Below are 13,782 nucleotides of genomic sequence, written 5' to 3' on the forward strand. Positions count from 1 at the left end.
TGACACATGCTGTCACGCTGGCGGGTACCACACAAAATTATTAACTAAAGCTGTGCGCAAATCGATGTACTAGGTATTGCCGCGAACAAATATTGCTTTGCTAATGGGCGTCGATGACTGCCCCCCCCCCCTCTTTTTTTTTGTACATACATGTAAACCGTGATTTCAATTTGACCGCTTTGCTTTGAAGGCGCTTTTAGTGCTATAATGGAAGCGATAGCTTGCTTTTGATGACCGCTGCGCTGTCAGTGCATCAGGACATTGCATTATTGATAGACAAATTGTTCACGTCCAACACCCCTCGCAACGTAAGCTTTTTGAAATTCTTGCGCTACAACTTGCTCGGTTTTCACGACAAGGGGGTGTTTCTGGAAGAGTTCAACCTACAGACGCTGATTTCGTCGTATTCAGTGCTAGAGTTACTGACTACGCTACCTAAAGGTAGCATATCATGCGTAACTAATCAGTGCCTGCCAGCAGCGCACCAATTGAGGGTGTGTTCTGTATAACTTCGGCAAAAAAAAGAAAAAAAATCAGAACTAAACGCACAGTAGAACTTGCTACCACTGAGCTGCAAGTCGGGTTGAACTTTCGATCAAGTGCGAGCTTCATTCGACTACATTAAACCCTTTCAGACGCGATCTATGAATGAACTGCCTGTAATTCGTCAGAGTTGCACATTATCTCAAGGGACTCGACGTTGCAACAAAAATATTGTCATGTATGTGCTTTATAGGTAACCTAATCTGATTAAACTGCAATTGCATTGCACCTGAAGTCATTCATGTTCTGCTTTTTGCAAAATAGAATGAAATCTCAGGCTAGAAATACAGTACTAATTTTTCTTTTTTTGGTTATGATCATTTCGAGCAAAGATAAATTATACTTTTTAGGTGACTTGGAAAAAGCGGAACATCAAACATGGTAGTGCCTTCTGCTAATTGACTATATTTAACAGTACACTGCAAAATGAAGTCGAAAACAGATCTATTACACAGGAGGTTCAATTTATCCACTCTTAAATGTATCTTGTTCTTTCTTAGCCACTAGTCAACACGACTAGCAAAACATGTGATGTAGACAGTTGTATACAAAGCGTCTCAAACAGTTATAGAAAGAATGGTGTGCTAAAAGCTGCAGCAAGACAGAGTACGACTTTGCGAAACTGCAGTCGTAAGTGCCGCCGCTTTAGGTTTACAGGTTGATCCATCCACGGCTTGGATGTAGACCATACTTAGAACTAACTCGGATGATACGTTGTCACATGGTGCACTGCTGATCGCAATAAGCCCAATCAGGGTCAAATTTCTCAACAGTGATTGACTCGTTTCTGCAACTTGCATACAGTAAATAATCACAGTAGAGAATTCTACCCAGTCAGGTCCCATCGTGATCAAATGGACAGTATGACACCCATAATACATATTTGTCTGGGAGGCCAACTTTCGGATATACAGGTCTTACTAGAAAAGAAAAAACTAGATACATTGTTCGATAGCAGCCTATTAACATGTTGGCTCACGCACTTTTTCAAGCACATTCAAGACGTGGCATGAAACTCTTGCTAAACTCTTCTCACTCAGTTTGTACCAATCAGCTTATTTGCCATGTTATATACAAACAGATGCGGTCACCTATAGTGCACACTATGGGCTCACTTTCTTGAGCTAAATTTTCGTGACGTACAGCCTGACACTTAGAAACACCATGTGGCTCTCTTGTTTGCAGTTCATCCGCCTTGGTGCAGTTGGCCTGCCTTGTGTGTTGCTGCCATGTCTTCCGTTACTTTCTCTCAGTAGCATGAACGAACTATCCGCACCCGTTTTGTCTGCACTACAACGGAGATGCCTCAACTTCAGCCTATGTTAACCCCCACTGCCTTTCAAGGAACTATGTCAACAATGCCAGCACTATGTGCTGCTGGGCCTCATAACATAAGCTTGCTCAGTGGCACAAACTGTCCATATACTTTTGCCCCACAATGCAACTGTGCCATTCTCAGTGGTCCGTATTGGGAAGCACTCCAGATCTACAAACACTATGATGTGCTGTTGGCTGCTAGAAAATGACTCGTTTATAACAGCGGAGTTTTGCACAACATAGAAAGGGTTATGAATGTAAAAATGGCCATCCACTCCCATTTGTTGCACAAAGCTACGAGAAAATTCATATGGATTTCTCATAAAGAACAGCATTTTAGTTGGCGAAAAATTTGACATGGTCCACAGTTTGAACTCGAGAACGACTTTTTTCGGGGTGGTCGCTCTACCATTTAAGCTAACCAGTATGCTAGTAATCAAAGTGCGAGGGCAAATTCAGTTTGAAGCGCATGGACACTGAATATGACAAATGAGTTCTGTGGAAAGCACAGTAGGTATAAGTAGCTTATAACCAGCTGCAAGTAATGTTTTTTCTTTCAAGTTGATTTTCATAAATAGATATTAACGCAGAATCTTCTGCTAAAAGCTGCTGCACGTTTCCACAGGACCCATTTGCCACATTCTGTGTGCTTTGACTTTTCAACTAATTGGCCCTTACACTGCCCATTGCTAGCCTACTGGCTATCTCAGTTGTAGAGAAACAGCCTGGAAAGGTGTTGGTTCCAGGCTTGAGCCCAGGAACAGTACGAATTTTTTGTCTTCCTTTCTGAGAAATCAGTATGGATTTCCTGGTAGCCTTGTACAAAACAGGTGGATGGCCATTTTTCAATTCAAAATAACTTGTTCTCTACACAGATGATGTATGCGAACACAACTGTGATGCCTTGAATCATGTCTGGACGAGCTGGGCTTGGAGCATGTAGCCAAATGTGATGGTAGGAGCTCCAAGTGAATGTTCTCAAATGTTCATTGTTCCAGTGCTCCCAGAACGAGGAAAAAGCTGGGACACAGCACTGTGTGCCTTGGCTTCTTTCCTCGCACTGTGACATAATGAAGTAGTACCAACTAGCCCAGTTCATTGCGCTCTAAAATGTGTTTAGCTACTTGTGATGCCGTTCAGACCAATCTGCTTGGCACATTCACAGGTAGCAATAGAACAGAGGGCTGCCGAGATAGCAAAGCCATAAATGCAAGGCCTGCGCGTGCACATCTGAGCTTGCAGAGATAGTGTCCTGCATAGGTCACTTGCTTGATGAATGTGCAATAAATGCAATTTTTTGGGCAATAAAGGTGTGATGACATATGCAATTTCTACATTTATTTGCTGCAATACAGAAACGTTCTCGATTTGTTCGAGTAGTGATTAGCATTTATGAAAGATAATTAATGCAAGGTCATGCTATATGTATTACTTTCAATTGAAAGACCCTGTGGCACAATCTTAATTATACAAAAGTAATATACAGCCAGCAGAGTCAACATGCGCCGCACAACTCCTCTCAAGTTTCAAGGAGGCTATCTGGGTAACAGTTGGGAGCATTCGCAACCAGCCGGACAACACATGGGTGGCCCTGAAAAGGGCCGTTTCATGGCAGGCAGCATTTGCCAAGTTTCAGTAAGGTTGAAAGTCGGGTGAATTGGTGACAGAGCATCTGATCATGTAAAGCAGCGCACAGAAAAAAAGACACAAGAGGAGATTAATATGATTCAACAGGACAACTGTTGCACTTGCCACTAGTTTATTCTTTTAAAAAATATGTATATAGTACATACCCACAAGTGCACCACATGCAACAATGACTTTTGCTCATAACGGTGCTTAAAAAAATTTGAATGTTGTGCACTTGTGCATATGTGTATTACCCCCTCCTTTTTTTCCCTTCAAAATAAGCTAATTGCAAGTGCAGTGGTTGGCCTGTTCAATTGTATTCCTCCTTTCATGTCTTGTTTTTGTGTGCTGCTTTACACATAAGATGATCTAAAGCAGTCTTGGTTCATGTTGGGAAGGTAGGCGAAGGAATTTGCTGCACTCGCAGGACTTCGTGGCCTTTTGTGTTGCAGTGGCTGCACTTCAGCAGCCTGTAGCAGATACCCAGCTCGCTGTGTGCATGTGACTTCACTCCAGGTCCGAAGTCACGGGCAAGAGAACTGACGATTTTGGCCAGCTGATCGATCCCTTGGCCTCTGTGCACATGGTACCCATCAATTGCTAAGAACGCACGTCGTGGCTCTTTCGAGGAATTGAGAAACCGATGCTGTAGGAACAAAAAAAATTAGTGCAATTAGGAAAAATGTGATGCATTGAGACAAGAAAGAACTTGCAGATCAACTGAAGTCACTAAACAAAAAGAAAGGGAAGTGAACAACATGGGACCACAGCCTACAGTTTCATAAGATAATGGAAAAATTTGGCAACATAACGTGTTGCTAGTATGCTGCAATGTGAAAATTTTTCACTGCTAGAAGGGGCTCAGCCGGAACTTTTGAAATCAATACACGCTCCTTTGAATGTTTGCATTGCCCCTGTATATGTGGCTTGCACCAATATCACAGCTTGAAATTACATAGCCATCCACCCCGTGTGTCGGAACGGAACTAAAACCAAAAACAAAAACAAAGATATTTTTGGCCGGAACGAAAATAACAAACGTTATCTATTATTTCGTTCCAGAGTGAAACCGAAATATTTTTTATCAGTTTTCAGTTCCCGGGAAAACTTGGTGACCTGGAACAACCGAGGTCATGCAACGTGAGCAATAATACATATGTCAGGGTATAGTGTTAGCGCTTATCTCATGCAAGAATTCCAAAGTAAAGATGTTCAAATTTTATGAAAAATGAAAAGAGTGGCAACCAGAGCTGTTTATATTAATGCAAGTGGACTTTCGTGTGCCAGTCACACTAGTGTGGAGAGGGCATTCTCGGTGCTGAAGTTTGTTTTATCAGAACAGCGGTCTTGCACCCTCGATGACGGGCTGCTTCTGAGAAAATGCTCACTCCCTTGACACAAAACATAGAACCTGCTCAGAAAATTCGTAATTCACTTTTGAGAAATTTAAATACAGTAACTTGGAAGGGTGCTAGTTTTGGGGTTTTGTGTGGCTGGCCCAGAAGCCCTCAGGGACGAGACCAAGACAGACCAGCAACCATCTTTACTCTGCCGAGCCTCGGCCGCAACTGCCCGCTGCCAGTGGCTGCTGAGTGCGAGCTGCGAGCGCACCATCGCTCATCATTCTCTTCTTCTACGGCCAGCACGCTCGCAGCCACCGCTTCTATACTGCCCCCTCCCCTCCGGTGAAACTGGGGAGGAGGGCGCAGTAGCCGCTATCCTTGGCCACAGCGGACAGCACGTGGCATGCACGACCACACGTCGGCACGGTTCGTCCACCACGTAACCAAGGTCCCGGTGTTGTCCGTGGCAACTGGGGGCTCCGCATCCATTTTCGGGTTAGCAGTCGTCGTGGCAGCCGCCTTGCTGCCACCGTTTGTGGTTGCCTGCTCTTTCCTGTTGCTGACCTCTGGTTCTTCCTTCCTATAAGTGTATAGAAGCGTATAGACAAGTATAAAAGCGGCGGCTGCAAGCGCGTCGTCCGTAGAAGAAGAAAACGAACGATGGCACGCTCGCAGCTCGCAGTTGTGGCCGAGACTCGGCGGAGTAAAGATGGTTGCTGGTTTGTCTTGGTCTCCTCCCTGACAGGTTTCTGGGCCAGCCACAGCCACGACACCCCACATAGCTCGCGCTAGTCTGTAGCAATTCGTCGTACAGTTACTTGCGCTCCTCTGAAGAATGCGGGAAGAACGTGTTTTACCCGTCCCACGTTCTTAAGAGGAGCGCAAGTTTACCACAAATCCTATGTTTTTATCGTTACTTTACCTTCAAATTTTTGCATAAAAATAAGAACCGTTACAAAACATTATTTTTTTAGTTCCGGAACAGAAACGGAACTTTTTTCGGTGGAACGAAACTAAAACCGAAACGAAAAACATTTCGTTCCGACACCCTGCATCCACCATTACGATGAATCACTACTGAAAGCTGACCAACCACCACTGAAGCTATAGTGACAGTACTAGAATATGTACCGTACTTACTCGAATCTAGGCCGCTCTCGATTGTAGGCCGACACTCGAAATTCGCAAGGCCAGAAAAAAAAAACTTAATCATGGTACTCGAATCTAAGCCAACCCCCCACTTTCGCACATTGTTTTTTATAAAAAAACATCAGCTTAGATTCGAGTAAATACGGCACATGCATTTCAGATTCAATTAATGGTTGCCTGCACATTTGTATAATGCCCCAACTGCTTTGACACTAACGCAAGGAAGCAGCAGCCAACGAAAATAAATATGAATATTTCAGCCTGCCATACATGGAGAACACGTGCAAGCATCCAATGTTCATATGTGAAAGACAACAGTGTTAGAGAAGAGCCTGGTGCGGATAATAGAAGAATTTTGACACAGCAAGCCTGTGATGTACACTTCACTACATAGTCAAAAGTCTGATAAAAACTTGTCAGATGGGGAAGGTACCAGATTAACATATTAGAACGCGCCTCAAATTTTTTAAAAGTACATAAAATTGATGCTTCGGGACCACTATGGCCCCATTGCTCACACTAAAAAAAGCATCAGTGGGGCGCCTATGTATAGCCTATGTGCCACAGCGTGCAGGTAGGGCAAATTACCAAATGTACAGCTAGTTCCACATTTTTCCGATTTCATAAAGATTCCATGAGCAAACATGAAGATTACTACTTTGTAGCAGATAGAGTGTATTCAGATAACATCGGTGCATGTCTGTGGACCCCTTTAATTTCGCTGAAAAAAAAAAATATTTTGCTGTATGAGTCCCTAGGGCCACGAAACCAATGTTAGTTTTGCGAAAAAAAAAAATTTGCCTAAGTCAAAAAGATTTGGACGGAAGTCTTCACTCAGCAGAACTGCTTTTCGCGAATTTCCCGAAAATACGATTTTGACGAGATCCTACAAAGAAATTATTGCAGCTGCGAGTCAATTTTTCTTGGCTTACTGTGAGTAACGTGCATTTATAAAATGTTATGTTGCAGTTCTGTTGCCCATAACTTATGCAAAAGAAGTTGCAAATACGGCACCCATTGCTCAATAATGCTCTAATTTCAGATTTTTTCACTCCGCGTCTATAATACTCGAAATTTCCCAAATTTTCCAGAGATTTGCCACGCATTAGGTTAACCATTGTGCTAAGTATGATTGCAGAGGATGGTGTCAGACGCAAACCATAAATGCATATGGTAAGAAACGTCTCTAAAAATAAAATACTTCGAAATTCAGTTTAAAAAAAAGGCCATCTTCAATTTTCTTTAAACTCCCCAGAATTAAAGCCAAGCACGTGCTCTAACTTAATCTCTAAAAACATGTTGCATTATTTTTGTTAGATAGGAGTTACAAAGCCACCAAAGTGTCCAAATTGACGTCAAGTTCACACACAACCACTTAAAGGGGTGGTGCCATCAAATTTGTGGCTTGTGCATTCTTTGTTGCAAACATTTCTTATTGATCTAGGAAGCATGAGACACACTCCCAAATTCATGTATTCTCTCGAAACTATTTCACATCGCCTTATTTGTATGAACGACTTTCGGTTTCGGTTTCTGGGCGACAAGTTGGACACCGACATCACCGTGTAGGAAGCTAGAACAAGTGCACCCACAAAGTTGTGACACATGCAGTGCTGCATTGTCTGCTCTCGCACACAGATGCAAGCAACCGTCCGGACGCCTTCAAAACTTGCTAAAATCCTCCATCATCCGCAGATGGTCGGCGAGCTTTCAACAATGACTGGTAAAACCCGCTTTGTCTACGTAACCCAACAGCAGCACCACATTAGTGAAAAGATGCTGCGTGGAGTTTTGCACAAAACTCTCCACAGAATGGTACTGCACTGTTAAACGGAACGTCTCAAACAAAGGTGAAAACCACCTAACGTTATGGAAATTGCAAGCAGTATTGAATCCATTGCAAGAGACTCTTGTCTGCTGAGACAGTCATTTCATAACAACTGACCTACCTTCATTTTAGAGACTAAAAACATGAATTCACTTCACAAGTGCAACCAGTACTTGCTGGAAGCAATCCACACTAACCAGCTGCTGAACTCACTGAATATTGGCATGACTCTGCTGCTCACTACCCGAGGCCAGCAAATGCTGCAATGACATTGCTGTGCCTATAGTGGGGTACAACTTTAGAAGACAGGAGAGGCCCCGCCCAGATGACCGAAGCGCAGCAGCCAATTGCCTCCGCGACTAAAGAAATAGTCCCGCTAGGCATGTTAGGCATGTTCTCCGTCGGCGGGGTCACCGGCCGTCCGGCTCATGACGTCACCTGAAGTGCGCGCCTATTGGTGGAGGCTCGTATGCATCCGCCTTTGAGGGGAAAATGCCGCTGCCTTCTAAAGTTGTACCCGACTATAGCTAATGAAAGCTGTGATGTTGAGAGGGTTCTTTCAGCTGAGGTACAGAGTCGTCCACTTCCACCTTGAACACCGCACCGTGCGGCCAGCACTCCGCGGAGCGCCTCTCTTGGTTGCTTGGGTAACTAGCGCGTATGCGCAGTGACAGCTCTAGGCGGAGCCTTCGCCGCGTCGTCTGCTAAAGCGCGGCAGCTCTGCCGAATTGTACTTGCTTTGCGGTGAAGCTAACTTCGCTCTTGCTATGCGCATGCAAATCCAGCATCCGGCACGGTTCAGAAGAAGCGAAGCGACTGCACCTTGTTCCGTCTAGCTTTTGCTGCTAGTGTTTTCTTTCATTTCTGGATGCGATCTCACAACCAATAAACCTCGGTCCGTGCATGAGTAAACTTTCACAGCCGCGCTTGAACTCCTACAACTAAGCAACTCAGCTCCTTTGAGCCCAGTAGCCAGAATGTTCCCGCTGCTCACGCAAATGTTTTTGATCAGCTTCAAAGCTAGGCGCCGCAAAATTGGCGATAAATGCATGGTAAGGTCTGACATAACAGCTTTAAATGTGCGAAAGTTTGGATTGTTACTCGCCTGAAAACAAAAGGATGTGAGCAATTTGCCAATTTCAGAGAAGTTACATTACATTCAGGTGTTATCAGCACTGCTGCCTTCATGCGCTAGCGAATTTAACTCGCCAATACGCCGCCCTAATTTGCTACTCATGTGCAACCATGCTTATTCGTACCATTCATGCAGAAAAATGAAGAAGCATTCTAATAGAGTTTTCAGCTGAACTCATATCACGCAATCAGTTCACCAAAGAAGCGCCGCTGACAAATGATTACTTCTGTAAGCAGGCGCTGAATAAAGCTTGACTCCCTTTTTATTGCTAGGTGACCCAAAGCACCGCGTATCGCTTTATATATTTCTTGGCTCAAAACTTTAGCACGAAGCAGAAAGTTTTCCGTGAGCCTTCAATTCACAGCGCAAACTTATATTTTTTTTATTGTCGACTTTGTGTCGCCAAACTTTCAGCTGATGAAAACAACCGTGTGAGTAGCGGGAATATTCTAACTGTACGGCACAAAGCATCTGAGTAGCTTAGTTGCGGGAGTGCCAGCCCGGCTTGGCGATCTCACTCATGCACGGGCCAAGGTTTATTACTTTTAAGATCGCATGCAGAAAAAGAAAACAGTAGGAGAAAAAGCAGTGCGGAACGAGGCGCAGTCGCTGCGCTTCTCGATTTCCATGAGATTAAGTTACCTTCATCGAAGAGCAAGCGCGATTGGGCGGAGCCGCTGCGCTTTAGCAGACGACGCGGCGAAGGCACCACCTACAGTTGTCACTGCGCTTGCGTGCCCCAGCCGCCCGCGAGAGACGCTCCGCGGAGCGTTGGCTGCACGGTGCGGTGCTCAAGGTGGAAGTGGATGCCTCTGAACATCCAAAGGTGAGACAGCTCTCGAATGAAGACCAACATGCTGCACATGCAAATGGCAATGTACGTTAACAAGGACGCGTAAAAAATCGGTGATCAGCTTTTTGTGAATTAAATGTGTCTTTTCCTAGATGTTATCAAGGCTCTTTACTGTCCTTTTGACTTATCAATTTGTGTAAATGTATTTCATGTAGCATTTCTAAACTAAACCCCCCCAAAAACATGCAGTTCAATGATGGTTCCACGAAAAATGTGATTTCTCTCAAATTATCAGCTTGAAAAATAGCACCCAATTTTTACCCTCTAATTTGAAAAAATATAAAACACAAAAACAAACCACCGTAGTTATGCAATTTGTGTTAGAATGCTTTGGCTTCCTGTGCGACACAATTTGTACAAACCGCACCTCTCACCACCAGACAGGCATAGATGAGACTCTGGCTAAGAACATGTGCAAGGTTGTAACCAAGCTGATCATTGCGCATCATAGCAACAATAAGGCCGTCGTCATCACCATGACCAAAAAATAATGACCCACCGATCAAGACAACAAGTGTGTGTGTGTGTACCTTTCATCACATTTACCACCAATCATAACAAGAAACGAGTTCATACATTTGTTCATATTTTTGTGTTATGTGCTAGACAGCTTCACTGGTAACCTGCCTTCACAAAATGGAATGGCTCGAAATTTTTATCACAATTTTACGCACCAATTCAGTCATACACACAACACATTGTAAACAGTGGTAGTTTAGCACAATAGCAATAATACGCCAGCAAACGAGCAAGGCCTTATCTATAAGAAAGCAACATTGTGCTTATAAAGCCCCTGTTGCTGTGGTTCGTGTTTGTGCACTCAGCATGTATACGCACTGCGCATAAGCACCACGGCTTGACACAGGTTGCCAGTTCCCTTAGTCACAGTGATGGCAAAGCCGCCTCTCAGCAATCACTCCTTTTGCCTTATAAAAAGCATAGAATAAAGTGGGGATGCCTAATAATATAGATTGTAATATCAAGCACGAATTATGGTGCATGTAAAGAACAGAAGACTGTACAGCAATCCGAATGGCTCCTTTGCACAGTATGAAGGCCTGTCGACCAGGCTGCACAACAAACCGGTTTTTGCAACATTGAAACACATTTTAAAAATGCAAATCCTGTTGAAACTGCAAAAAGTGTGCTAGATTCTATCACTATAATTTACGGTCCTTCCATTTCCACTAGGATATGATAGCACGTTCTAGCCAGTTGTCTGTGTTTCTAACTTAGAATTATTATGTTTAAGCTGTTGCATTAACGTAGACAGAACTTTCAATGGCAAACTTGTAAGGCATATTGGGAAACACCCAATGGCTCTCTATTGATGAATAAACGGCTTTTACAGGGCTCTAAAATTGCCAAAGCTCCGAACGAGTGTGAATATTGGTGTTGAATCCTTCATCTGAGGCAAGCTTTGAGATTGGGCTAGTTGCTAATCCATCTTCAACAAAAAGTGTAGGAGTGGACAACAGACAAAGAAGGGAACAAAGACAACCGTTCCCTTCTTTGTCTATTGTACACTGCTGCACTGTTTGTTGACGATGAACTTCGTTTGAGGTTTCTAGTCTCACTGATATAAGTCGTATAAAAGTTCATGCGTGGAATTTTGTAGATTACCCCTGGTAACTTTTATTGCTCCAAGAGGTCTTTAACATGTGTGAGCTGTCATGTTACCTAGTTTTTTGGCATCTGGGAAATTCTCACACAATTAGTGTAAAAAAATCTTGCAAGTGACTCGCTTATTCCCTGCACCATGGGATGCCCACATACTTTTGCTGTTCCCGTTTGTCCTCCCAAAGAATCAAAGTGCTCCTTCGACAAATAGTTTCCAGGAGGTTACCCACAAAATGCGTGAACTGTGACACATCCTACATTAGTGGAACGAAAAGTTCAAACAAACAACAAAACACCATAAAAAGTGCCTTGAGAAAGGCAAGACATGCTCAAACACTGGTGGATAATTATTCATTACTAACCAAGCGATTAATTTGGACACCACTGCTCTAATCGCAATGAAGAAAATCTTTATACATCTGATCTCAAATGTGGTATGTGTGCAACTTACTTTAGCTGTACATGTGTTGACCTACCCAGGATATACACCAGCACCCACTGGCACCTAGGCCATAAATAATCACCCTCTTCGCATTCTTTATTGTGAACAAGGGGCCTATAGTGGTTCTGAAACGTTAATTTTAATTGTTGCCTTTTCAAAAGGTACCTCACATACATGAACCCATTTCGTCGACAGGTTTTCATTCGTCCACTGAAACAGATCGAGATAGCAGTGACCTGTGGGCTTTCATTTATTCAAGGGTAACAAAAGTTACCTAACAACGTCATAGTGAGTTGGTTGTCACTGAGAAGATGCAGACACTGGCGGTTTTCTGAATTTGGTATCACCACATACTGATGTTTCAGTCAAACATTTCTTTTCCCATGCCTTGAAAACACTGTCTTACTCTATTAGTGGCCTTCGGTGAGAAAGGCTAGGATGCTTGTGTCACTACCACTGCCATTGTTGATGAACCATTCCACGGACATTGGAATGGTTTATCAACATTGTCTCTAACATACGAGCCAGCTCATGTGACGGCACATGCAAGCCATGTATTCTCAAATGCCTCTACTAAAAATGGCACCACGTTGCCTCACTCCGCTAAATCTAAATACTGAAAAGCATCCTCACTGTCCATGTATGTCACCGTCTTAAAGAAAGGGCATTAAATTTCAAGGCCTTGTTTTCCACTGTGTATAATGGCCACATGCAAGATCACTAAAAGGTGTGCACGTTTTCACTGTATTTGCTTAACGTGCATTGTCACCTTCATTTCGGTATTTTCCCTGTATCTCAACATCGTGTGAACGCCTTGTCAATAACAACAGTCAGGTATTTCAGATGAACGCATATACACGGGAGAAAATTGCTAGGAGCACTTACAACTAAGTTTTAAAATTCGTTAGAATGCGGTGCGGACGGTACGCATCTACATACCGCTTTAATCGGGTCTGTTGGCAGTGCAGGTTTACCGTGCAGCAATACGGATATGCCATACCGTCGTGGTCGGCATGTCAGTACTTTAACCCGCAAGACCTCTACCGCATCACTTTACCGCAAGCAATGAGCAACTAGCGCGGCTAAAAAGTTCTTAAAAAAAGCTGCGTGCCGACCACGACGGTACGGCATTTCCCTCAGCGGCGCGCACCAGTATGTCAGCGTAAACTTACCTCGGCGTTCAAGATTCGAACACACGGCAGGCGTTTCAGCGTAGCCGTCAGCTTGCGGTTCAGCAAGCGCGTTTTCTTGATCTGGCGCTCTGCATCGGCGTCTTCAGAGCTGGAGCAACGTGGCAGCACTTTGAAGACGTATACACCACGGGGGCCACATCGTGCTGCAGTTGCAGAACTAACTTCTAAAATGTAAAGAAAATACAACCTTCAGTGACTGATGCCAAGCATCTCACAATTTCAGAATACGTACCCCTATATTGTCGCATATATCTTGAGGGTCCGCGTTGGCACTGCAAACGTCGTTACCACCAACGTACAAAACGACAGTCTACGCGCTGAAAGTGCATCGCAGAGACGGCCTCAGCCATTCGCACAGCGTCAAAACCACCAAAACTAAATGTGCAGGTCTCGACGGATGTTTTCAAGTGAAGGCGACTCCTGCACATGAATTTAACCTGGCTGTCGCCTATCACTACCCGCGCAAAGAAGGCATAACTCAAACAAAGCCGGCGACTGCGGTGAGGTACGGGTACCGAGTAGAACATAGGCAAGTAAAGGCTGGGGACAAGGCCGAGGAATCGTCGGATCTTTCCCTAGCTACAACAGTACCTGTCTAGGGGCAGGGAGTACCTCCCTATGGTAACGTCAGATCCGGTTTCGCGCCAAACCGGGAGAGCCCCGAACTCCGGGGATACGCTTTCGTTGGCGGGTCTCGTACGCGCTTTCAGGACATCAGGTCTCTTCGTTT

The 13,782-nt window shown here is 44.1% G+C and overlaps 1 protein-coding gene across 1 annotated transcript; it reads right to left on the reverse strand.

The window, feature by feature from the left end:
* Nucleotides 1-2,599: 2,599 nt before the first annotated feature.
* On the reverse strand, nt 2,600-13,501 carry LOC125756737 (uncharacterized). The gene is made up of 3 exons (XM_049411652.1): nt 13,285-13,501; nt 13,032-13,216; nt 2,600-4,135 (listed from the first exon to the last, which is right to left on the reverse strand). The coding sequence occupies exons 1-3, from the start codon at nt 13,298-13,300 to the stop codon at nt 3,875-3,877; spliced, it is 462 nt and encodes a 153-aa protein (XP_049267609.1). The 5' UTR covers nt 13,301-13,501; the 3' UTR covers nt 2,600-3,874.
* Nucleotides 13,502-13,782: the final 281 nt, after the last annotated feature.

The sequence above is a fragment of the Rhipicephalus sanguineus genome, unplaced genomic scaffold (genome assembly GCF_013339695.2).
Source record: "Rhipicephalus sanguineus isolate Rsan-2018 unplaced genomic scaffold, BIME_Rsan_1.4 Seq5721, whole genome shotgun sequence".
In the NCBI taxonomy this organism is placed as follows: domain Eukaryota; kingdom Metazoa; phylum Arthropoda; class Arachnida; order Ixodida; family Ixodidae; genus Rhipicephalus; species Rhipicephalus sanguineus.